This window comes from Pteropus medius, unplaced genomic scaffold (genome assembly GCF_902729225.1).
Source record: "Pteropus medius unplaced genomic scaffold, Ma_sr-lr_union100, whole genome shotgun sequence".
Classification (NCBI taxonomy): Eukaryota; Metazoa; Chordata; class Mammalia; order Chiroptera; family Pteropodidae; genus Pteropus; species Pteropus medius.
In genome coordinates, this window is record NW_024352787.1 from 15,277,472 (window position 1) to 15,304,929 (window position 27,458).

The 27,458-nt window shown below is 37.0% G+C and overlaps 1 protein-coding gene across 1 annotated transcript in view; it reads right to left on the minus strand.

Annotated features, from left to right (window-relative positions):
* The window catches only part of HECW1 (HECT, C2 and WW domain containing E3 ubiquitin protein ligase 1), a 469,328-nt gene that overhangs the window by 266,910 nt on the left and 174,960 nt on the right, over positions 1–27,458 (minus strand). The window contains exon 4 of the mRNA XM_039849134.1: positions 17,021–17,128. Coding sequence (XP_039705068.1) covers positions 17,021–17,128 — 108 coding nt within the window. The remainder of the gene's footprint in view (positions 1–17,020; positions 17,129–27,458) is intronic.

Here is a 27,458-nt window from a genome sequence, read left to right on the forward strand (position 1 = left end):
AGTCAAAACAGGATCATTCTGAGCAAGGTGGAATAAAATGGTCACCCTACAGTCTTTCTCATCAACTTGCTGATGATTTCTTTTTTTGACAAACATCATGACAATCCCCATGTGACAACTCTCTGCAGATACATTCTAGACTGTGTCTTCTATGACACCTCTGTTGGCACACACCAGGTTGTGCTGATGATGTCCCCTTTGATAGTTTCTCCTTCCTGACTTCCATGGCCCTTTTCTTTCAATTTCCCTAATGTTATGGTTACTATTGCTGTATAACAACTAGACCAAAAACTAAACAGCTTAAACCAGTTCTATAATTTAGTTGCAATTTTAATATAGTCATGGGATGAGGCAAGCACAGCATTAATCTCTCAAAATTCTGTGAGGTGACTGAGCTCAACTTGGCAGCTCTCCCTTGGGGTCTCCCAGGCTGTTGTGATGGATAGCAGCTGGGCTGGCTGCATGCTCTCTCCATGTAGCCTCTCATGTGGCCACAGCTGTCTCAGGGCTCTAAGAATGAGTGTTCTAGAAGTATGAAGTAGAAGCTACCAGTCTCCTAGGGTCTGGGCCAAGTTGCTGAAACAGCATCACTTCAACATTGAACTAGCACAGGGTCACAGTGCCCACCCAGGCCCAAAGGGAGGGAACATAGACTCACCTCTTGATGAGAGAAATGTCAAGGAATTTGTGGCCATCATTAACCCTTCACACTAGATGATCTTTCTTCCTCTTCCCTCTCTTCAGATTCTCTCCTCGAACTTTTGTACCTACTCCAGTCTTCCTGCCTTTGCAGATGCTTAGAATGATCCCTCTACCACCTAGCCACCAACACCAGTCCTTCTTTCCCACTGGCCAAGTCTGTCTACTGCTACTCTTATCCATAGATGGTGATCAATTCTGTGACCCAAAGCAGGTTGAGTGTTCCTCTTTATTGACAGAGCACAGTAAGAAGTACGTATTTGTCTCTCCTATTGAAATTCAAAAGCCTATGTAGGCAGGCACCGAGCTTTCTTTAGATCTGAATCCCAGTACTGTACTCAGCAGGTCTCCAGCACTATAGAATTAAGAGAGGCATGTGAATCTGTATGTCTTCTCACTGACATGGCAATTGAAGGTTAATCCAAAAAAGTCTTAGATTGGGTTGATAGAGCATTGGCCATTTATTTGTATTAATTAAAAGCTACTACATCGTTGAGAGAATTTGACATCTATCCAACCAGAAGCCAGCATTATCTCTCTGTATTGCTGCAAATATGAATTGAATGATTTGGTCATATCTGTCTAGCTGTTTTCTGTAATAATATTCAGTCACGTTATGTATGGTCTGTTATTTAATCTGAGAGACTGACATCTCTGTGGACTAAAGATTGATTTTGATGCCCCCACCCCCCCAATGTAATGGGATATTTGACACAGTAAGAAGTGACTGTATACAATTGTTCGGCTTCTCATATTGGGTGAACAGAGGCTCAGCATGCTGTGCATATTTCCTTATTCCTATGTTTTGTTTTTCCATCTCTACTCCTCCTCCCACTGCCACATCCCTATTGTCTCATTGGCCCTGTTGAGTCAGAACCGCTGCACCCTTAAGTTGGTCCCTGGCAGCCGAGACTATGATCAGCCTGCAACCACAGCCACTCTCAGCCATCTTCCTGATCTTCTATCCCATGTCACAAGCCACAGCTGAGGTTACTAAAGGTGAATAAGTTGCCTTACATGAATAGATCCTCAAACCCGCTTTTATACTTTATCTTAAAACTTAAAAAAGTAATAGTTTCTTATACTAAAAAAAACTTAAGCACATTGACCTTTCACAGAATTCTCAGGTTTGACCTGAGTTCCAGACAAATGCGGGTCTGTTTCCTTCCATAGTTATGATACATCTCACCTCTAGGCTCTGACTGTGCCTGTCTGAACCTCTTCTAATAACACATCTCTAGCCAACTGCACCCAGTTTAATAACCATTATTTTCTTTCTATAGTTCATTAACTCACAAGATATATAATATAAAATATATGATATTACATGACATATGATAATATCTAAAGGAAAAATTATTAATATATGAATATTCCAAACATTTCACCCTGGTCTGCTAAAAGATTGTGTATTAGTATGTGTGTATTGTGTATTTGGTGGCTTGGGTTCCTTCTTCTACCATGACAGAAGGCTTCTTTCTGGCAAGATTACTTCTTTTAAGTTTTTAAAGCAAAATGTAGAGAAAGTGAGGAAGGGAAGAAGACCAGCATGAGAGTGAGCTATAGCCAGAGGCAGGTTGATGGAGAAGTTTAGGCGGGCAAAACACCAGGGGGATTGTGTGGTAAAAGGACACGAGCGAAGGAGAATAAATAAAATTTAAGAGTATTGCTGTGAACTGTATATTCTTTTCTCAAAATTTAAGAAATATAAGTAAGAACAAGCAATATTGAAATTACTTTATGATTATTGTAGAGTGCAATCTTGACCATGATTCCTCATTAAGATAATATTCAATTGAATGAGCAATTGGGGTAATCATCACTCCCATGGAATTTATAAAAATATAAATGAGATTTATCTTGCAAATATTTACATGGAGCCATGATTGTTTCTAACAGGAAACCTGTGATATATTATCATTATTGTAGGTTTTTTTCACAGGTTTATTTTTAGTCTCTCCAAGTAGACTTTAAACTTCTTGAGGTTTAGAGTCTATGACTCAAATGTTTATTGTAGTACAAATGGAGACATCTCCTTGGAAATAACAAAACAGTGATTAAAAATGGCAGCTCACAGTGTAACTCTTAACCATACCAGTTCCAAAAGCACAGCGGTCCTGGTGAAAACATGCTTAGATTCAAGTAATAGATATATAACACTGTGTCACCTGAACCATCTTGATTGTTGACCTAACAAGATCCCTGCATTTAATCATTAATCTGAGTTGCCTTTTGGCTCCAGCAGAACTTGTCTTCACTCTTGTTGCATTACTGGAGAGAAGAAAGCATGTGCCAGAAATGCTAATGAGGAAAGTAGTCAGCTAGTTGTCCGGGAGCCCTGCTTTTCCTTCAGGGCTCCTTGGTCTCCAACTTTGGCTACAAAGCATTTATCACAGAAAACTCTCAGAATAAAGCCATTCAATTCATGGTTGTCATCAATATATCAACATATCCATTCCAAGAAAAGATATTTGATGTGGTGAAAACCCAGGATTTACAATCAAGAAAACTCTATCCAGCAAAGCTATCATTTAGAGTCTAAGGACAGAAAAAGACCTTCTAAGACAAAAATAAGCTAAGGGAATCCATCAGGACCAAGCCAGTATTATAGGAAATGGTGGAGGGATTTCTTCAAGTAGAAAAATCAAGTATTTAAATCAGGAATAGACTTTTGCGGAAACATGGCAGAGTGAGAGATGTCCCCAAATCTCTCCCCTTAAAACAAAATTAAGCTGAACATCTAAAACTCAACAAAAAACAGTGAAACTGCACACCAGCACGTCTGAGTATGGAATCTGCGCATAAGAGGTACCAAAAGTCAGAACCCCGGGTGTCGGGCGGTGGACTGGGAGAAATAAAGAACCTGCCTCTCCCAGCCACTAGAGCTCCTTGCAGGAGAAGGGGGAGGGGTGAAGGTGTGGGAACTTCCCTGAACAGCCCTTCCTGGGACAGCTATGAGCTCCCTGCACTGGGAGGAAGAACCCAGTCATCAGGGCAGAAGACAAAGAAGCAGAAAGGGACCACAGAGAAACAACAGTTAATTTTTACCTGCACAGTTGCAAAACCGAGGCTAAGCCACAGACGCCACTCCCAACACACAGGGACCCTTCCCCCATAACCTCCGAGACTGATCACTGCGGACGCCCAGGAAAATCTGAGCAAATACTGCCAAGACTGTTGCTGACCCGGACAGTGACTGAAACTGAGGGTAGCAAGTGTGATTAAATATCTGCAAAATTTTTTCATTATAAAGTCTGTATAAACAGGGGATCTAAGAGGGCTTGGGTCTGCCACCTACTGAAACCAAAAAAAAAAAAGTGCCTTCTTTACAACAGGCTAAAGAGAGACCTTAATATAATAAACCTTCTTTCTGGAAAAACAGCAGAATACACTTCCATTAATGCACAGGAGGAGAAATAGTCCATTAAACACCATGAACAACCAAAGCGACGAGGCATCTCAAAAAGTAAGAGAAAAATCTCTGAAAAATAAACTTACAGACATAGAAATATGCAACTTAAAGAACAGACACTTCAGGATAGTACTTCTGAAAAAACTCAATGAGTTCCGAAACGAGTCATATCAACAATTTCAGGAATTAAAAAACAGCTAGATGAGCAGTGCAAGGAGAATGAAACTCTCAAAAGAACCAAATAGAACTTCTGGAGATGAAGAACACACTGCAAGAGTTGAAAAATGAAATATCTAGCGTAGGAAACAGAGTAGACCAAATGGAGGAAAGGATCAGTGATATCAAAGACAAAAATCTAGAAATAAATCAAAAGGAAGAAGAGAGAAACCAAAGAATGAAAAATAATGAAAGAGAAATTCAAGAACTAGCTAATACCATCAGGAGAGGAAACATAGGAATAATAGACATTATCAAAGGTGAGGAAAAGGAGCAGAGCCTAAAAGCATTTTCAGACAAATAGTGGATGAGAATTTCCCAAATCTAAAGAATGAGCTGGAGCTTGGAATTCAAGAATTCAAAAGAACAACCAATTATCTAAACAAAAAAAGGCCTTCACCAAGACACATTGTATTAAAGTTATCAAAAATCAACGACAAAGATAGAATTCTCCAGGCAGCCAGGGATAAAAATAAAAAGGTAATTTATAAAGGTAAACCCATTTGATGATCCACGGACTTCTTAGCGCAAACCTTACAAGCCAGAAAGGAATGGACTCAAATATTCAAACTACTAAGTGAAAGGAACTACCAGCCTAGAATAATGTATCCAGCTAAGCTCTCCTTTAGATATGAAAGAGCAATTAAGACTTTTCTAGACATACAAAAACTGACGGAATTCTACACTACAAGGCCTACACTACAGAAAATACTGAAAGGGATCAGTTCACCTAAAACAAAATGACCAAAAAAAATACATAATTAGGAGTAAAGTGACTATCAGGCAAATAGAAGCAGAGGAGTGCAACCCCTACTAAGAACAGGGTATTATAAGTTTAAATAATAAGAGAATTGTTGTAACAAAATAGCAATGAACATTCAGCATACATAGAAACAAACTGAAATAACAATGACTGAAAAGGGGGGATTCAAATATCCAAATTTGCAAAGGGGAATGGAGGTAGAGCATCATAAAAGAAAAACAGGTGACTGTGTGCATATATATCATATATATATCTCTCCATATATCTCATATATATATATGTATATATATATGTAATAAATAATGTGTATTATATATATATAGCTGGAGTATATAACATAAAACAAAAGAACAAGAGGGCTGAAGAAACCCACAAAATATGACAAAAAATAAAAAAAAGAAAAGAAAGACAAGGAAAAGAAAATGAAATGAAAACATCAGAACTACAGAGAAAACTAAAAGATAAAATAGCTATAAAGAAGACATCTGTAATCTAAATGGAGTGAACTCCTGTAAAAGCACAGAGTTAGAATGGAGTCAAAAAAAAAAATCCAACCATATGCTGCCTCCACGAGAAACATCTCAGTTCCAAAGACAAATATAGACTCATAATGATAAAAGGAACCATACACCAAAAAGATATAACACTTATTAATATCTATGCTCCCAATCAAGGAGCTCCGAAAAATGTAAAGCAAAAACTAACAGAACTAAAGAAAGAAACAAACCAAAACAGTATAGTAGTAGGGGACCTAATACCCCGCTGTTGAATATGGACAGATCATCCAAACAGAAAATCAATAAGAAAATATCATCCATAATTGACTCATTAGATCAACTGGAAATAACTGACATTTACAGAGCCTTCTATCCCAAAACAGCTGCTTATACATTCTTCTCTAGTGCACATGGAACATTCTCAAAAATCAACCACATACTGAGATAGCCTCAACAAATATGAGAGGTTGAAATCATATCAACCATATTCTCTGATCATAATGCTTTGAAACTAGAGATCAACTGCAAAAAGAAATCAGGAAGAATCACAAATACATGGAGATTAAACAATATGCTACTGAGAATAACTGGGTCACAGAAGAAATAAAAAGAGAGATCAAGAGATACATAGATGAATGATAATGATAGTACAACATATCAAAACTTTTGTGACATGGCAAAAGTGGTCATAAGAGGAAAGTTCATATCATTACAGGCTTATTTTCAAAAACAATAACCAGCCCAAATAAAAAACCTAATACTTCATCTTAAAAAACTAGAAAAAGAATAACAAATGAAGCCTAAAGTCAGAACAAGGAGAGAAATAAGCAATATTAGAGCAGAAATAAATGAAATTGAAAGCAAAACAAAACAAAACAAAACAAAAAAAACGATAGAAAAAATAAGTGCAACAAAGAGCTAGTTCTTTGAGAAGTTCAATAAAATTGGCACACCCCTGGCTAGACTCACTAAAGAAAAAAGAGAAGAGAACAAATAAACAAAACCAGGCATGTAAGAGGGGAAATTACGACTGATATTGCAGAAATACAAAGGATCATATAAGAATACTATGAAAAAGTATATAACACCAACTTTAATAACCTAGAAGAAATGGACCAGTATTTGGAAAAATACAACCTTCCTAAACTGAATCAAGAAGATCTGGAAAATCTCAATAGACTGATCACCAGTATGGAAATTGAAACAATCATTAAAAACCTACCAAAAAGTAAAAGTCCAGGTCCAGATGGCTTCACCAGTGAATTCTACCAAACATTCAAATAAAATTTAATACCTATTCTCCTCAAACTCTTCCAAAAAATTGAAAAGGAGGCAATACTTCCCAACTCATTTTATGAGTCCAATATTACTCTGATACCAAAACCTGGTAAAGATAATACAAAAAAGAAAATTACAGACCAATATCTCTTACGAACACAGATGTAAAAATCCTAAATAAGATACTAGAGAACCGAATACAGCAACATGTTAAAAATTTTATACGCCAAGATCAATTGGGCTTCTTCCCAGAGCTTAGGAATGGTTCGACATAAGTAAATTGAATAATGTGATACACTATATAAACAAATTCAAAAATAAGAATCATATGATCATATCAATAGATGCAGAAAAAGCCTTCAACAAGATACAGCATCCATTTATGATCAAAACACTTAACAAAAATGGTATAGAAGAAAAGTGCCTTAACATAGTAAAGGCCATCTATGACAAACCCTCAGCCAACATTATACTTAACAGTGAAAAACTAAAAATCTTCCCTCTAAGATCAGGAACTAGACAAGGCTGTCTACTACCACCACTGTTATTTAACATCACTTTAGATGTCCTAGCGTGTGCAATCAGACAAGAGAAAGATATAAAAGGTATCCAAAAATGAAACAAAGAAGTTAAACTGTCACTATTTGCAGAGGACATGATTCTCTATATAGATAACCCTAAAGACTCCACAAGAACACTACTAGAAACAATAAGCAAAGACAGTAAATTCTTTGGATACAAAATCAATGTTTAAAAAGCCATAGTGTTCCTATACTCTAATAATGAAGTACCAGAAAAAGAAGTGGAAAAAATCATTCCTTTTGCAATTGCAACAAATATTATAAAATACCTAGGAATAAATTTAACAAAACAAGTGAAGGACCTATATAATGAAAAGTATAAGACCCTATTAAAAGAAATCGAAAAAAGATACAAAGAAATGGAAAGATATTCTGTGATCTTGGATTGGAAGAATAGTTAAAATGACTATATTACCTAAAGCATAGTTAAAAAACATAGTTAAAATAAAATAAAAAGCATAGTTAAAAAACATAGTTAAAATGACCATATTACCTAAAGCATTATACAGATTTAATGCAATCCCCATCAAAATCCCATTGGCATTTTTTAAAGAAATAGAACAAAAAATCATCAAATTTGTATGGAAGCACAAAGAAATCCAAATTGCCAAAGCCATCCTGACAAAAAAGAACAAGGCTGGAGGCATCACTCTGCCCAACTTCAAATTACATTACAAAGCGACAGTAAACAAAATGGCATAGTATTGACAACATAAACCGGTGGAACAGAATTGAGATTCTAGAGGTAAACCCATGTTTATATGGGCAAATAATTTTTGACAAAAAAGTGAAAAACATACAGTGGAGAAAGGAAAGCCTCTTCAGTAAATGGTGCTGGGAAAACTGGAAAGCCATCTGCAAAAGAATGAAACTAGACTGTGTCTATCACCACACACCAAAATTAACTCAAAATTAATTAAGGACCTAAATATAAGACCTCTAACAATAGAATGCGTAGAAGAAAATATAGGAACTAAACTCAAGAACCTTGAACTTAAAGAGAATTTTAGGAATTTGACCTCAAAAGCAAGGGAAGTAAAAGCTAAAATAAATGATTGGTACTACATCAAACTAAAAAGCTTCTGCTCAGCAAAAGAAATTGTCAACAAAGTAAAGAGACAACCATCCAAATGGGAAAATATATTTGCAAGCAATGCCTCCGATAAGGGCCTAATATCCAAAATATACAAAGAACTCACACAACTCATTAACAACAACAACAACAACAACAACAACAAAATTATCCAATCAAAAAATAGGCAGAGGACTTGAACAGACACTTCTCCCTAGAGGACATACAAATGGCCAACAAATATATGAAAAGATGCTCAACATCTCTAGCTATTAGGGAAATGCAAATCAAAACCACAATGAGATACCATTTCCCCCTTGTTAGAATAGTTATAATCAACAGGACAAGTAATAACAAAGAAGTTATTGGAGAAAAAGGAACACTCATACACTGCTAGTGGAACTGCAAATTGGTCCAACCACTATGGAAAACAGTATGGAGGTTCTTCAAAAAACTAAAAATCGATCTACTATATGATCCAGCAATCCCTCTACTGGGTATTTACCCCAAAGACTTGAAAACCTATATCCAAAAAGATATTTGCACATTGATGTTCATATCAGCATTATTCGCAGTGGCCAGGACATAGAAGCTCCCAAAGTGTCCTACAATAGATGGACAGCTAAAGAAACTGTGATACATATATACAACAGAATATTATTCAGCCATAAAAAGAGATGCAATACTGCTATTTGCGACAACGTGGATGGACCTCGAAATAATCATGCTAAGTGAAATAAGCCAGACAAAAAATTTGAAAATAATATATCACTTATATGTGAGCTATAAACCTAAAAGCAACAAATGAATAGGACAGAGAAACAGAGATTTATCGACATGGACTATAGACTAGTGGTTCCCAGAGGACTATAGAGTAGTGGTTAGTAGTGGGGTGAGAGAGGAGTGGGGAGGTAGACAGTGTAAACGAGGTCAAATATAGGGAGGTAGGGGAGGGTGTAGTGGGTAAAGGGGATCAATTATATGGTAGCTGAAGAAAACTAGAGTTTGGGTGGTAAACACGCTATAGAATATATAGATGTCAAATGATAATGTACACCTGAAAATTATATAATTGTATTAACCAATGTTATCTCAATAAACAGTAAAAATTTTAAAAAAATAGGAATAAAGAATGGTAATAACTACATTCTCATCAACAAGTACCTCGAATAGAAAAGAATTAAGGGCTCCAATCAGAAGATAGAGTGGTTGAATGGGTAAGAAATCAAGACCCCTACATATGCTGCCTATAAGAGACTCACTTCAGCTCAAAAAACATACACAGACAAAAAGGAAGGGGATGGAAAAAGGATATTGCACTGAATAAAATGGGTAGGATAAAAATAAATATTGCATGATTTCACATACATGTGGAATCTAAAGAACAAAATCAACAACAACAAAAGCGGAAATAAACTCATAGATAGAGAATATTTTGAGGGCTCTTAGATGGGAGGGGGGTTTGGAGATGGTGAAAAAAAGGCAAAGGGATTAAGTGGTACAAAGGGATAGCTGCAGACTAGACATGAAGATATAGAGTGTAGCATGGAGAACATGATTAATAATGTTGTAATAAATATGTAAGGGGGAAAAGGGGTACTACATTTAGTAGCGTAATTGCATGTGAGGTGTGTGGATCTCCGATCACTATGCTGTACAACTGAAACTGATATATTATTGTATGCCAACTATAATTGGAAAAGAACTCATTGAATTATACAACTAATTGACTATTGTATTTCAATAAAGCCAGAATAAAAGAGTAATTTTAACTATATATATATATAAAATAAGACTGCCAATTTCTGGTTTGTTCCTGGACAACTATGAGAAAGCAGTGATCATTACCATGATAACAACATCACATGACACAAGGGTGAGTGGAGAAAAAAGGTACCTTTGTTAGAAACTCTTTCAGCTGTAATCAGTGGTTGTTCCAGGTCACTACTCTGTTTTTCTACTGATGGGTGCTTGAATGAACAGGGAGCTACACATAGCAAATTTCTGCTAAAGGTCAAGACAGAAATGCCTTCCCTGCAGAATCATTGCCTCTTGTCCTTGTTTCTGGGCAAGGAAGCCCCAGTTTTGAAGGACTTCTGATAAGAGCACACAATCTGCAAGGACTATGGAAACTCCTTCTGAAGGCTTGAAGGTGGCCCACTGAGCCTGATTCCACATTCAAAAAAATAGTCATTGAGTTATTATAATGATACAATGTAAGATTTTGTCAGAATGGGTAAAGCTAAAATTTTACTAGTTCTTATTTTCATGAGTGTTAAAATTTGCATGTTTACAGTTATCATTACAGTAGCAATTACTACTCTGGTCAAATAGCCTGGTGTCTACTAGGAAAAAATTATGCCAGAGAATAAGAACTTACTCGGGTTTTATTTTATTTTGTTTTTCACTGTGCATGTAACTCCTTGGAAAGTGCAGAAAATATTTGTTTTAAATGCTCCTTCCTAATTTTGTGGAACTTTCAAAATTTGACTTAGAACTTTAAAAAATTCTTATAAATCAATGGCAATTACCTAATTCTAAATTGAATCATAACCCCAGAGAAATGTGATATTAGAACATTATAGATTCCTCATAATTAGTGATATATCTCCACTCTCATAGAAATAATAAAAGGAAAAGAAAAATGGAAAATAAAAATAAAAATCTTATTTATTTTATTATTTTAATTTAACTTCCCAGGTAGAAAGAATGACCTCAACATTTAAAATCTGGCCAATGTTCAAAGTTTACAAAATTATTTTTAATTTTAAGAAGGTATAATTTACTAATTAATTTATTAAATATTTTTTTAGTTTCAATTACAGTTGACATACAATATATTAGTTTCAAGTTATAACATATAGATTAGACATTTATATATACATCATATATAGCTATTTTAATATTATTCATTATATTCCATTACATCCCCATGACTATTTTGTAACTACCGATTTGTCCTTTTTAATACTTTCTTTATTTCATCCATCCTCCCAATCCTCCTTCTATCTGGCAATCATCAAAAAGTTCTCTGTCTATGAGTTTGTTTCTGTTTTGTATGTTCATTAATTTTATTCTTTAGATTCCACATATAAGTAAAATCATATGGTATTTGTCTTTGTTTGACTTACTGCTCTCAGCACAATACCCTCTAGGTCCATCCATGTTGTTGCAGATGACAAGATTTCATTTTGTTTAATGGCTGAGTAATGTTCCATCGTATATATATACCACCTCTTCTTTATCCATTCTTGTATTGATGGACACCCAGGTTGTCTCCATACCTTGGCTATTGTAAATAAAGCTGCAACGAACATGCGTATGCTAATGTCCCTTCGGAGTCATGTTTTGAGTCTCTTTGGATAAACACCAAGTGAGATTACTGGGTCCTTCCGTGACACTTCTCGTTATAGCCTCTGTTAAAGTTTTATTTGTCTGATATAAGTAGTGCTATACCAGATTTTTTTTCATTCTATTTTTATGAAATATCTTTCTCCATCCCTTTACTTTCAGTCTGTGTGTGTCTTTCAATCTAAGTGGGTCTTTTATAAAGCATATGTAAGGCTATTGTTTTCTTATTCGTTCAGCCACCATATGTCTTTTGATTGGAGCATTTAATAAATTTATATTTAAAGTAATTATTGATAGATATGTGGTTATTAATATTTTATTATCTATATTTTATTCTTCCTCTCCTCCTCTCCTCCCCCTCATCCTCACTCCTTCTTCTTATTCTTCTTCCTCGAGAAGTCCCTTTAACATTTCTTATATTGTTAATTTGCTGGTGATAAACTCCTTTAGCTTTTTCTTGTCTGAGAAGCTCTTTTTCTGTCCTTTGATTCTAAATGATAGCCTTGCTGGGTTCTTTTTTTTCAACAGTTTGAATATTTCATCTAGGTTCTTTTTTTCATCAGTTTGAATATTTCATGCGAATTCATTCTGATCTGCAAAGTTTCTGTTGAGAAATCAGCTGACAGTCTTATTGGATCTCTCTTTTAATTAACTAACTGCTTTTTTCTTTCAGCTTTTAAAATTCTCTTTGTCTTTAAACTTTGGCATTTTAATTATAATGTGTCTTGGTGTGGGCCTCTTTGGGGTCATCTTTTATGTTTCCTATCTCTTTGTTAATGATCTTCCTGAGATCATTGAGCATCCTGATAACCAGTGTTTTGAACTCTGCATTTGGTAGATTTCTTGTCTCCATTTTGTTTAGCTCTTTTTCTGGATCTTTGTTCTGTTTTTCTTTTGGGACATTTTTCCTTGTCTCATCATTTTGGCTGCTGCCCCCCTCCCCACCCCCTTGTGTATTAGGTAGAGCTGCTATGTCTCATGGTATTAGGAGAGTGGTCTTATACAGTAGGTGTTCTGTGGGGCCCAGTGGTACAGTCTCCCTGATAATCTGAGTCAGACGCTCCAGATATGTCACTTGTGGGGGTTTTGTGTGCCCTTCTGTTGTTGTAGAGCCTTGGTTGCTGTTTGCACATCAATAGGAGGGACTGACTCTCAGGCTGATTGGTTGTGAGGATTGGCCCTGACACATTAGAGGAGCTGACCATATAGAGCAGGGACTCCCTTGGATGTGTCATTTAAGGAAGTGATTGGGTGATGCTCTGGTGTGATCTGAAGCTGCCACTTAGTGTGTTGGTTCTGGGGTCTCTTGGGAGGGGCTCTGGTCCTGGCCAAGTTCAGTCACTGCCTGTGTCCCATGAGGGACCACTTGGCATGAGCTACAAGATGATCTGTAGAGGGTTGTCACTTGTGCTGGGATTGGAGGTGCCTGGGGGAGAATAAACTGTGAACCAAGGCCAGCTCCCACCAGTGCCGGGCTTGGTGCTGCTTAGCAAGAGATACAGAGCATGCTAAGGACAGATTCTGCATATTTGAGGTTTGTGAGCCTTTGAGAGATTTTAGGAAAGTTTGCAGCATGAACTAAGATACGCCATTTGTATGGAAAAGGCTCTGGAAGTGGCTTGGGTGGGCCCAGGAGTCGGGGAGGGGTCTCAGAGAATCACTAGGGCAGGGCAAACAATGTTAACGAGGTTGATGGAGACTTAAACAGGTCTTGCGCTTGTGTCTGAACACTGGGTATGGGGAGAGCTCAACAAAAGAAAAAATGGCTTCTGCCAGCATTCTGTCTGGAGAAAGCTGCCTCTCTAGTCCTCATCCTGAAGCCAGACAATTCACTTCTTCCCTATATGTCCCTAGTGCCTTTCTAGCTGTTGCTCCAGTGCCGAATCTCAGAGCAAGTGAGTCTGTCAACAAATAAGTCCATGTGTAGGCCCTTTAAGAGGAACTCCTGGCATTTCAGCAGCCCTGTGTTTCAATTAGTCACAATCTCCACTGGTTTTCACAGCCAGAAGTTATAAAGAATTCTCTTCCCAGCCGTGGAATCTTAGGCTGGGGAGCCTGGTATGGGGCTGGGAACTCTTGTTCCTCAGGAGAAACCTCTGCAGCTGAGATATTCTTCAAGGTTTTTAACCACCAGCTTGTTCTGCATCTGCCCCTTCTTCCAGTCTCAACTTGGCTTCTTCTGTATATCCTTAGTTATAGGACTTTGTTCAGCTAGATTTCAGGTGATTTTTAATGTTGGATTTGTTTGTTTGTTTGTTTGTTTGTTTTTCTAGTTTAGCTGTAACTCTGATGCGGTCGTGAAAAGAGGAAGGGTCAGTGTTAACCTACTCTGGAAGCCAATTTACCAATTAGATTAACATGTTTATCACTACTTAAAGACTGCAAGAATCTTATTTCTGATTCATCAACAAAGCTTCGGTAAACTTCTGCTTAATGGCCTGGATTCTGTATTTTTATTATAGCAAGAGGACCTTTGATGTTTTGACATGTTAACGAAGAGTAGCCATATTGTAACATTTTGTACATTCAATCATTTCCTATTTTCTAATTTGGTACTTTTTTAATCGTACATTTTTGAAATGCAAGTTATTTCACATTAAAAAATATAAATTTATATAATATGTTCTATACTGTTTAATACATTCCAACTACTAAAGCTATAATTTATTTTAGCACTTTAGTTTGATTTATATATATGTCCTAAGTTAATATTCTAATTATTTACAAACTCAAGCTTTTTGTTGATAAATTTTTATTTTTTGAAAAATTATATTTGAACAGAATAATACATTCTTAGTATATTAATCTTTCATTTGATATATTTGCAAATGTAAACATCCACCTTTTCAATTTCACTTTTATCCATTTTTCCAAAGCACTGAGATATTGCTAATCCAATAGGTATATTCTGGAGTGGGATTTTCTCGAGTCTGAACCAGAACATTTTTTAAAATGTCATTTTTCTAAGGTGCTGAACTTTTAGTTGTTTTGAATATGATTTGACAAACCATTTACTATAGGACATTGCTACTTAACCAGGTTTGAATACACTCACTCAATTATGACAATATTTTATATATTTTACATAGGTGATTTTATATGATAATGATACCTCTAATGATACTTAAGGTTTGTCTTCATACTGCTGATGAAGACAATTATATTAAAGAATTTTTTATTTGAGATGAATATACAGGAAATGCTCTATATGTCACGGGAATCTTAAAAAAAATTGCCTTGATCAGAATGGCACTATTGCTAAATTAGTTTATACACAATTTACACATTGGCACATGCAGAATGAAGAAATCATCATGAGATTTTATATTGTCCTTAATACCTATTTCATGACTCTAAAAAGATAAAACTTGCAAGTTGTGTTCATGTATGTACCTTTGGAGCTGATACTGTATTCTGATGCTAAATTGTGTTTCTCAATTAGTTAGAACCCAAAAGAAGAAAACAGGTATGGAGGAAGGAAGAACTCTCCCACAAAAATTTCAATGTGATTGGGACATACAATCAATTATTATGCCTAATATTCATTGCTAATGAAGTTCTAACTTTTTTTTTGGTTCTTACTGGCATTTGGGGAGTCCTATTAGATACCACTAGCTGAGGCCTATTTTTATACCCAAATCAAGCCCACTCATGTTTTTTATGATCAATGATGCTATTTGTGAGATAAGGGAAGATACTGGCATGACTTGAGCAAAAGAGGGCATGGTAGGGAGAATAGAAGAGTAGTGTTGAAGGATAAGGGTGAGTTTTCTTGAGGCTTGACACCTAGGCAGAGAGGTTTTAACTGATGTAGTAAGAAAGCAGAGCCACAAGGTTTTGGGGCAGATAGTAGCAGAATTGGGTTTAAGGCATTTTGTCTGGTATCACTGCAGGATGGATTAGAGGGGAGAAAATCTAGACTCAGGGAGAAAAGTATTAAGGAAAAGGAAATCTTTTGTTGGAAATTTTGTTATGCTTATCTCAAAGTCAAGGGCCAGCAACAACATCCCATAAAATTGCATCCCCTCTAACAGTATCAAATTTTCTGACTGTCTACCCCTTCTGCATGTGCCAATGCAAAAAAGGGGCATTTCTAGGAGCAGAGACACCATAAGCTTATAAAAGGCAAGCACTAGGCCTTTTATCTTCAAAAAGCTCTAGTCTTTGGAACATAATAGGTCTTAAAAATGTTTATTGAATGAATAAATGAAAATAAGAGTAAATATAAATGGAATCGAAGCATGCTAGAGGTTGTAGTTGTTCTTAAACCACAAGTCAAATGATAGTAGACAACTTAGGTTCCTGGCCATGTATCACTTCCTCTGAGAATCAAGAAGTTAACACAATAAACTATTCGATTTATTTTAAAAGTGTTATATTGAAAGAATACCAGCTATAAATCAGAAAATGCATGAAGGGATTTGTGCATTTAGCATTCTCATTACCTAGTGAGGGGGAAGGAGTTATAGACTAAAGGTAATCTGTGCATTCCTTGAGCTGGCAAACATGAGGCCCATAGAGATAGTCTCTCATGCAATGGAAAATGCACCAGTATGAGCACCTATGAAAAACATTTTCCTATAACTGTGAAAATGATTTATTCTCAAAGACAGCAGAAGTTTTAGAAAATATTTCAATAAAATATATGTTCATACATCCAGGAATGTTAGTAGATCAAGAATCAAAGAGGAATTGTAACCAGAGCACAGATCAGGGCAAAGTGAAGAATATCCCCAACATGGGGCCATGAGCAAGGAGCCATGAAGGACTGAGTCAAGCAAAGCCAAAACCAGACAACAGGAAACAAAAGGGGCAACTATCACAAAGTTTGAGAGTGCCTGGAGGAGCCATTGAGTGAAAGTTAAGGAATGTGAGCCAAAATGTCCTGAGTCCAGAAGCTGATGAATGAACATGAACAAAACTTTCTCTTGCAATTAAAGTAGGATCTTTCTGGTCTGTTTTGGATGGCTGAAACAGTAGTGAAACTGCTGTACACTACTCACTATTTTTAAGCATCTCATCAAGTCTACATCTCTCTTTTACATGGCACATTTTTAAGTGGAGAAAATACAACAGTATGAAGAACAAAGCAGAATTCAACTTTGTTCTGAATTCTGCTTTGTTCTGAGCAACAGTGGGAAAAGTACTCACGTTCCATAAAGTAAGAGCTGGCATCAATCTTCCAGATGATCTGGCCCCGATGAGAACCATTAATTCCACGGTTCTTATAGTCCAGAAAGTTTTCCGATAAGACCTCATCTATATTTCCAGGAAAGAAAAAAAGTAGAATAGAAAAACATATCAGCCAATAGTATATTTAACGGAAAGAAAGAGCAAAGGATATTAATGTTATCTCCAGCTCAACAAAGGGAAAAGTATCTGGAGTCAGAGATTCAGAGAGCTAGAAGTAACCAGGTACTCTCTGGACCAACCCCTTTTAAATGCAGGAATTTCTTTCCCACTTAGCAACACTCTTGGCAAGTGCTTAACCAGCTGGTTCTTTAATGCTTACAGAAATAAAGATACAATTGCTTTTATGGCAGTTTATTTCACTTTGAATACATGTGTGAAATCTCAATGTGAAAATCTTCCTCTTAAAGCTTTTAGTAACTGGTCCATATTTGGGTTTGAAAATGAGGTATAAAGACAACATCCAACCACACTTTCCATTTGGGGTCCAGGTCTCATGGGTCCCAGTCTATATTATCTCTTCTCCAGCCTGAAACCCATCATCATCCAACACATGGGACTCATTCATAAATTTATTCATCTATACTTCAAGTACTCATTCATTCATTTGCTCATTCAGCAGATACTTATCAAGATTCAATGATCTGCCAGGATGAGAAAGATACAGGAGCCACGATGTTGGGTAAAACTAATAAAATCCTTTCTGAGGATCTGGGAAGATGGCAGACTAGGTAAAAGCAGAGTTCGTCTCCTCCCAGAACCACATTGAAATTTCAACCAAGTTATAAAATAATCAAGGAAGAGAATCACCTGAAGTCCAGCTGATCATAACTCCTACGTCTGATAATATAAAGAGGCCACACCGAAGCTGGTAGGAGGGGCAAAGTCCCAAATCGGGCTGGACCTGCACCTGCGGGTGGTGGAGGATTACTGGGAGGGATAGCAAGGCTGCAGAGGCTCTCCTGAAGGAGAGAGGGGTCCTGGTCTTATCTGGGGGCTCCTCAGCCGAGGGTCCCAGCCCAGGGAAAAGTAAATTCCAATAACTCTGACTGTAGAAACTAGAGGGGATTCCGGCCGTCTGGGTGAGATGGAAGGCGACTGAGCTCCTAGACATTCTTTTAAAGGACCCACGCAAAGGTTTTCTGATCTGCGGACACTCACCCGGGATATCGGCGGTGGGTCTGAGGCTTGCACAGGATTCATTCCGAAAAAGTCTCCATTACCTAGAGTCAGAAAGAGGGCTGGAAAGGCAGCCACCATTGTGCCTTAGTCAGGCCCTCCTACAGACCACGCCAGCTTGATTGTGCAGACCCCTCCCACGGAGCCCTTAGGAGATGCTAGTCTGAGACTGCCGGGGGGTGGGGCAGTTGTTTATGGTTGGCTGCCAAGCCCTGAGCTGAGTGATTCAGAGTGAAGTATTCACAGCAGGACAGCCATTGTTGTGAGCAGTGTTTCTATCCCAGCAACAGCGGCCATCGCTGTGAGCCCCATTTCAGAGATAAGTTCAGGCAGATCGCTGCTGCCAACATGAACTTGGGCATGGGGACCTGTGGGCCAGTCCCAGACAGCATGTTGGTCTTGCTGTGATCTGGGTCATCTGCGGAAACTTACAATAGTTACCAAATTTCCAGCAAAACAGAGGCTGTTTTGATCTGATAGCCACTGTTGCTCTGAGACCCCGCCCCACCCAACCTGCAGACTGCCTGGGGCAGGTATTATTGGCTTGCTGCCTAACTCAGCTCAAGTGAATCAGAACCAAGTGTTCACAGCAAGGCGGCCATAGTTGTGAGTAGCCTTTCCAATCACAGCATGAGTGGCTAGGCCTGTAAGCTACATTTCCATTCCCAGGAGGTGACCAGTTCTGTGAGGCACACTTCGTCTGTAGGAGTAGGCAGAGCTCTTCTGCCATCATGAACTTGAGCAGATACCGAGAGTCTGTGGGTCAGTCTCAGACAGCAGCTGGTCTTGCTGTGACCTGGGTCTTATGCGGGAATTCACAACAGTTGCCAAATTTGCAGAAAGACTGAGGCTGTATTGATCTGAATGACTCTCTGAGACCCCGCCCCACTCAATCTGCAGACTGCCAGGGCACTGTTATTGGCTTGCTGCCAAGCTCAGCTCCAGGTGATTCAGGACCAAGTGTTCACAGATGGGTGGCCATTGTTGTGAGTAGCCTTTCCAATCGCAGCAAAGGAGGCCAGCCATGTAAGCTACATTTCAATTCCCAGTGGGCGACCAGTGCTATGAGCGGTATTTCAATGGAAAACATAGCAGAGTGAGAGACATCCCCAGATTTCTCCCCTTGAATAACAATAAGCTGAACATCTAAAACTCAACAAAAAAACACCCAAACTGCACACCAGTACATCTGAGCATGGGATCTGCACATAAAAGTGCCAGAAGTACTTTAAGGCATTATATAAAGCAAGGATCCAAGAGGCTTAGACGCCACCTACTGGAAATGAAAGGAAAAGTGCCTTCTTTGTAACAGACTACAGACAGACCTTTATAAAATAAACCTCCTTACTGGAAAACAGCATAACATACTTCCATTAATGCCCAGGAGGAGAAATAGTCCATTAAACACCATGAACAACCAAGGTGACAAGGCATCTCAAAAAGAAAGAGAAAAATCTGCAGAAAATAAGCTTACAGACACAGAAATATGCAACTTAAATGACAGAATATAAGATGGTACTTCTGAAAAAACTCAGTGAGACGGAAAACAAATCATATTGACAATTTCAGGAATTGAAAAAACAACTAGATGAGCAGAGCAAGGAGAATGAAACCCTCAAAAAGAACCAAATAGAACTTCTGCAGATGAAGAACACACTGCAAGAGTTGAAAAATAAAATAGCAAGTATAAGAAATAGAGTCTACCAAATGGAGGAAAGGATCAGAGATATTGAAGACAGACATCTAGAAATGCATCAGAAGAAAGAAGAAAGAAACGAAAGAATGAAAAACAATGAAAGAGAAATACAAGAACTAGCTGATACCATCAGGAAAGGAAGCATAAGAATAATAGGCATTATCGAAGGCAAAAAGGAGCAGAGACTAAAAGTGTTTTCAGACAAATAATGGACAAGAATTTCCCAAATCTAAGGAATGAACTGGAGCTTGGAATTCAAGAAGTCAACAGAACAACCAATTATCTCAACCCAAAAAGGCCTTCACCAAGACACATTGCATTAAAGTTATCAAAAATCAATGACAAAGATAGAATTCTCAAGGCAGCCAAGGAGAAGAAAATGGTAACATATAAAGGTAAACCCATTAGATTATCCTCAGACTTCAAAGCACAAAACTTACAAGCCAGAAAGAAATGGAATCAAATATTTAAACTTTACGTGAAAGGAACTACCAGCCTAGAATAATGTATCCAGTTAAGCTCTCCTTTAGATATGAAGGAGAAATAAAGACTTGTCCAGACATACAAAACTGAGGAAATTCTCCACTACGAGGCCTACACTACAGGACATACTGAAAGGAGTCAACTCACCTAAAACAAAATAACAACAACAACAACAAAAATACATAATTAGGAGTAGAGTGACTATCAGGCAAATAGAAGCAGAGGATTAGAACCCTTACTAAGAACAGGGCATTAAACCTTAAATAATAAGAAGTGAATTGTTATAACAAGATAGTAATGAACGTTCAGCATACATAAAGACAAATAGAGACAACAAAGACTAAAAGGAAAAGATGCAAAGATCCAAATTCACAAAGGGGAATGGAGATAAGGCACGCACAACAGAAAATACACAACTGTACATATATAACTATCCTTTTCATATTCATAATGGTAACCACACACCAAAGATTCAGAGTGGAAGTATATAACATAAAACAAAAAGAACCAGAGGCAAAACCTACAAAAGACAACCAAAAAAAAAAAAAAAAACAGAATGACAAGGACAAGAAAGCAATGAAAACACTGAGCTACCAGAAAGCAAAAGATAAAATGGCTATAAGAAGACCTCATATTTCAATAATCACCCTAAATGTAAATGGAATGAACTCACCAATAAAAAGGCACAGTTACAGAGTTACAGAATGGATCAAAAAACAAAACCCAACCATATGCTGCCTCCAGGAGACACATCTCAGCTCTAAAGACAAATATAGACTCAAAATGAAAGAATGGAAAATGGTATTTCAAGCTATTGGCATTAAGAGAAAAGCAGGAGTAGCAGTACTAATATCGGACGAAATAGACTTCAAAATAAAAAAGGTAAAGAAAGATACTGAGGAACATTTCATAATGATAAAGGGAATCATGCACCAAAAAGACATAATACTTATTAATATCTATGCTCCGAAACAGGGAGCCCCGAAATATGTAAAGCAATTACTAACATAACTATAGGGAGAAACAGACCAAAACACTATAGTAGTAGGGGACCTAATACCCCACTGTCGGATGGACAGATCAACCAAACGGAAAATCAATAAGAAAATATCATCCATAAATGACACATTAGACCAACTGTACATAATTGACATTTGCAGAGCCTTCTATCCCAAAACAGCTGCTTATACATTCTTCTCTAATGCACATGGAACATTCTCAAAAATTGACCACATACTGGGACACAGAGATAGCCTCAACAAATGTGAGAGGGTTGAAATCATACCAACCATATTCTCTGATCATACTGATTTGAAACTAGAGATCATATGCAAAAAGAAAGCAGAAAGAACCACAAATACATGGAGATTAAACAATATGCTACTGAAGAATAACTAGGTAAGAGAAGAAATAAAAAGAGATCAAGAGAAACGAATGATAATGATCAAAACTTTTAGGACATGGCAAAAGCTGTCATAACAGGAAAGTTCATATCATTACAGGTCTACCTCCAAAAAAAAAAAGAAAAAGCCCAAATAAAAAACCTAGTGCTTCATCTTAAAAAACTAGAAAAGGAAGAATAAATGAGGCCTAAAGTCAGCAGAAGGGAAGAAATAATCAAAATTAGAGAATAAACAAAATTGAAAACAAAAAAACAATAGAAAAAATAAATGAGACAAAGAGCTGGTTCTTTGAGAAGTTCAATAAAATTGGCAAACCCCTGGCTAAACTCACTAAAGAAAAGAGAAAGGATACAAATAAACAAAGTTAAGAATGAAAGAGGGAAAATTATGACTGATATCGCAGAAATACAAAGGATCATACATGAACACTATGAAAAAGTATATAACATCAAATTTAATAACCTAGACGAAATGAACCAGTACTTGGAAAAATACAATCTTCCTGGACTGAAACGAGAACAGAAAAAATCTAAATAGACCAATCAGCAGTATGGAAATTGAAACATTTATCAAAAACCTACCAAAAAGTAAAAGATCAGGACCAGATGGCTTTACCAGTGAATTCTACCAAACATTCGAAAAGATTTAATACCTGTTCTCCTCAAACACTTCCAAAAAATTGAAGAGGAGGCGATACTTCCCAATTCATTTTATGAGGCCAATATTATTCTGATACCAATACCTAGTAAAGATAACACACAGAAAAGAAAACTACATACCAATATCTCTCATGAACACAGATGCAAAAAATCCTAAATAAGATACTAACGAACTGAATACAGCAACATATTAAGAAGATTATACACCACGAACAAGTGAGTTTCATCCCAGGGGCACAGGAATGGTTCAACATACACAAATCAATTAATATGATACACCGCATAAACAAATTAAAAAATAAGAATCATATGATCACATTAATAGATGCAGAACAAGCCTTCAACAAGATACAGCATCCATTTATGATCAAAACACTTCACAAAATTGGTATAGAAGGAAAGTATCTTAACATAATAAAGGCCATATTTGACAAATCCTCAGCGAACATTATACTTAATGGTGAAAAACTAAAACCTTCCCTCTAAGATCAGGAACAAGGCAAGGCTATCCACTGTCACCACTGTTATTCAATATAACTTTGGAGGTCCTAGCGAGTGCAATCAGACAAGAGAAAGATATGAAAAGCATCCAAATAAGAAACAAAGAAGTGAGACTGTCACTATTTGCAGATGACATAATTCTCTTTGTAGAAAACCCTAAAGACTCCACAAGAACACTACTAGAAACATTAAGCAAATACAGTAATATCTCTGGATACAAATCAACATTCAAAAATCCATAGCGTTCCTATACTCTAATAATGAAGCATCAGAAAAAGAAGTGGAAAAAATCATTCTTTTTGCAATTGCAACAAAAAGAATAAAATACCTAGGAATTAATTTAATGAAACATGTGAAGGACCTATATAATAAAAACTACAAGATGGATTAAGGACCTGAATATAAAATCTATGAAAAGAAATTGAAGAAGATACAAAGAAATGGAAAGATATTTCGTACTCTTGGATTGGAGGAATCAACACAGTTAAAATTACCATATTACCTAAAGCATTATATAGATTTAATGCAATTTTTATCAAAATCCCATCAGTAATTTTTAAAGAAATGGAACAAAAAATCATCAGATTTGTATGGAAGCACAAAAGATCCTGAACTGCCCAAGCCATCCTGAGAAAAAAGAATGACGCTGGAAGCATCACTCTGCCCAACTTCAAATTATACTATAGTATAATTTGTATAGCGACAGTAATCAAAACGGCATGGTGTTGGCAGCAAAACAGACACATGGACCAGTGGAACAGAATCGAGAGTCCAGAAGTAAACCCATATTTATATGGGCAAATAATTTTTGACAATTAAGCGAAAAACATACAGTGGAGAAAGGAAAGCCTATTCAATAAATGGTGCTGGGAAAATTGGAAAGTTACCTGCAAAAGAATGAAATTAGACTGTTGTCTATCACCACATAGCAAATTTAACTCAAATTTAACTCAAAATGGATTAAGGACCTAAATATAAGACTTGAAACAATAAAATGCATAGAAGAAAACATAGGAACAAAACTCAAGGACCTTGAACTTAAAGAGGATTTTATGAATTTGACCTCAAAGGCAAGGGAAGTAAAAGCAAAAATAAATGAATGGGAATACATCAAAATAAAAAGCTTCTGCTCAGCAAAAGAAATCATCAACAAAGTAAAGAGACAACCATCTCAATGGGAAAATATATTTGCAAGCAACGCCTTTGATAAGAGCCTAATATCCAAAATATACAAAGAACTCATACAACTCAATAACAACAAAAAACAAATGATCCAATTAAAAAATGGGCAGAGGATCTGAACAGACACTTCTCCCTAGAGGACATACAAATGGCCAACAAACATATGAAAAGATACTCAACATCGTTAACATTAGAGAAATGCAAATTAAAACTACAATGAGATACCATCTCACACCTGTTAGAATGGCTATAATCAACAGGGCAAATAATAACAAATGCTGGAGAGGATACGGAGAAAAAGGAACCCTCATACGCTGCTAGTGGGATTGCAAATTGGCACTGCCACTATGGAAAACAGTATGGAGATTCCTCAAAAAACTAAGAATTTATCTACCATATGATCCAGCAATCCTTCTACTGGATATTTAACCCAAAGACTTAAAAAATCACACCCCAAAAGATATTTGCACACCAATGTTCCTAGTAGCATTATTCATAGTGGCCAGGACATGGAAGAAGCCAAAGTGTCCTACAATAGATGATTGGCTAAAGAAGCTGTGATACATATATACAATGGAATATTAGTCATAAGAAGAGATGAAATATTGCCTTTTGCGACAACATGGATGGACCTCGAGATAATCATGCTAAGCGAAATAAGCCAGACAGAAAAAGTTGAAAATCACATGATATCACTTATATGTGGGATATAAACCTAAAAGCAACAAAGGAACAGGACAAACAAACAGAGACTCATGGACATGGACTATAGACTAGTCCATGTTACCAGAGGGTAGGGAGTGGGGGAGCCGGGAGGAGATAGATGGGGTAAAGGGAGTAAAGTATAGGGGGGTATGTGGAGGGTGAAGTGGGTAAAGGGGATAAAATATATGGTAGCTGAAGGAAACTAGACTTTGAGTGGTAAACACACAATACAATATACAGATGTTAAATTATAATGTACACCTGAAAATTATATAATTGTATTAACCAATGTTACCCCAATAAACTTAATTTTAAAAAATAAAATAAAATAAATAAAATAAAATCCTTTTGCAACTAAAGGTTACAATTGAGGTAACAGACTTTAAACACTAAGAAATATATGTATTGTTACGACTTGTAATAAGGGATAGGAAGGAAAAGAATAGGGTACCCTGAGAAGAAGGGAGGCTAAGAGGCGGGTCATGGAATGTTGAGTGATGAGAAGCCACAAGGGAGGAGATGGAGGGTGGGAATGTGGAGGGCAGAATAAGACCCCAACATGGTATCCAAGCCCAAGGTGGGGAAGCCTGCTGCATGGAGAGGAGCTGGTGGGTGATAGTGCATATTTCCTCTCCTTCCCTTTCTCTGCTCACTACATTATAATTCATCAATGTCCTTCTTAAAGTGAGTGCCCAGAGACAAAGGAGCATTCTTAGTGAGATCAGATCTGTGAAGACTAGGCAGGAGCTGACTGTTCCTGCCTAGGATTTAGAACCTGTGCTTTCAGCGCAGACTAAGAAAGGAATGTGAATTTTACCTTCATCTTTTATGGGGCACTTACAGTTTCCACTCACCCAAAAGTAACCAATGTGCCAGATGAATCTGAAGCAGTGGAAAAACCATGTTTTGAGAGTACAAATCCACTGCAGTGGCTAGAAGAACAACCAGAACTCAGGGGCTCCTGAGGGAAGGCCCAAAGTCCCAGCTTTGCAGAGAGGGGCTAGGTCATACTTACCCTTTTTGCAACTACAATACCCTGAAGTTCATATCCTATATCTGGCTGGCTTGGGAAAACAGTGGATGATGAAATGTCAAGAGGGCAGGTCTTGTAACCAAAGGACCCAGCTCCAAGGTCTTTTGTGCCATTTACCACAAAGTAGGAGACAGTAATAACTCAGACCCCACAGGGGAGGAATAAATGAGATAATTGATCATGAGCTTGTGACCAGCTATGTCGATTGCACATTTCAGCTGTCTCTGTTTTGGCAAAGATGTTTGAGCAAAGCACTATCCCTGCCTCATTAATAGCAGGAACTGTTTGCATCCCTTGGAAAATTACTTGCTTGCAAAATTTGACTGTCTTTATATTCACAGTGTGTGCTCGCAGCCCTGTGGGTTACTAAGACAATTGCATAATGTGACTTACAGTAATTATCTCATTTCTACAAAAAAAAAAAGGCATAATATTTTCATAGTTCCCTGGGTCTTCAGTACAGATATAATGAGTCTGACACCTAGAGAGAAATTTGCCTCATTATGCCAATTCTTCAATGTGTGGTATTTACCTGAATTTATGTACTTTAGTCACCAGAATATTCACTTCAATTGTCATGTGTATTTAGACATTGTATTAAACCCTGGGGATACACTGGTGAACAAGACATGGCCTATGTTCTCAGGAAGTTTCTAACAGATTTGGGGATTTGTTCAAGAAAACAGGCAGTTTCGTTAGACTATAAGAAGTATAAGAATGGATTAAATATCAAGGAACCACAAATGAGAAAAGGATAGGGGTGAATGGGTAGGAAGAATTAGAAAAAAAACTTATGAGAATGGCAAAATAACAGACATTTTAAAGAGAAGAAGATACATTTCTTTGTACTCTTTTAAACAACGGATTTTAAGAGATTAACAATTTGTCCTGATAAATATTCCATTCTCTTACACAAATAACAACACATCATAATAAATATTTCACTGTGGACAGCGGGTTGCAAGCTGCCAGAGTCCTTGCAATCTGTGAGGTCAACCAAAGGTTGCCTCACCTCTAGGAGCCCTCCTAAGAATGGAGAAGTACGAACTGATCAGAGAACAATGAGATGGTGATAGAAATGCAAATGATTATAGCAGGGTGTGTAGGTTGGGAGGGGATAATCTTAGTTTAGTTAGCAATTGTAAACTCTTGTATAAAAGCAGCTTGCAAAAATAAAACTGTGCCTGTTGCTCCACCATCAGTGGATGGTGGTCCTCCTGATCCCAACTTTCTGTCTTCTTTTCTCAATCTCCCACCAATCCGACTCAGGATTATTTTCCAGGGCTGAGCTGGACATGGCAGGATTTACCACTTGCTGGATGCAGCATTTCACAAGAAAATAGAATAGTCTACATTCTTGCCTACACCATCTATGCTGAGAGGTCAACTCCTTCCCCAAAGGCATTTATTGCCAATTTTCAGAAAAGTTACTAATCTTTGTTTAGGAATCCCAGTGTATTGTCAGGGTCAGATGTAAAAAAAAAAAAAAAAAAAAAAAAAAAAAAAAAAAAAAAAAAAAAAAAAAAAAAAAAAAAAAAAAAAAAAAAAAAAAAAAAAA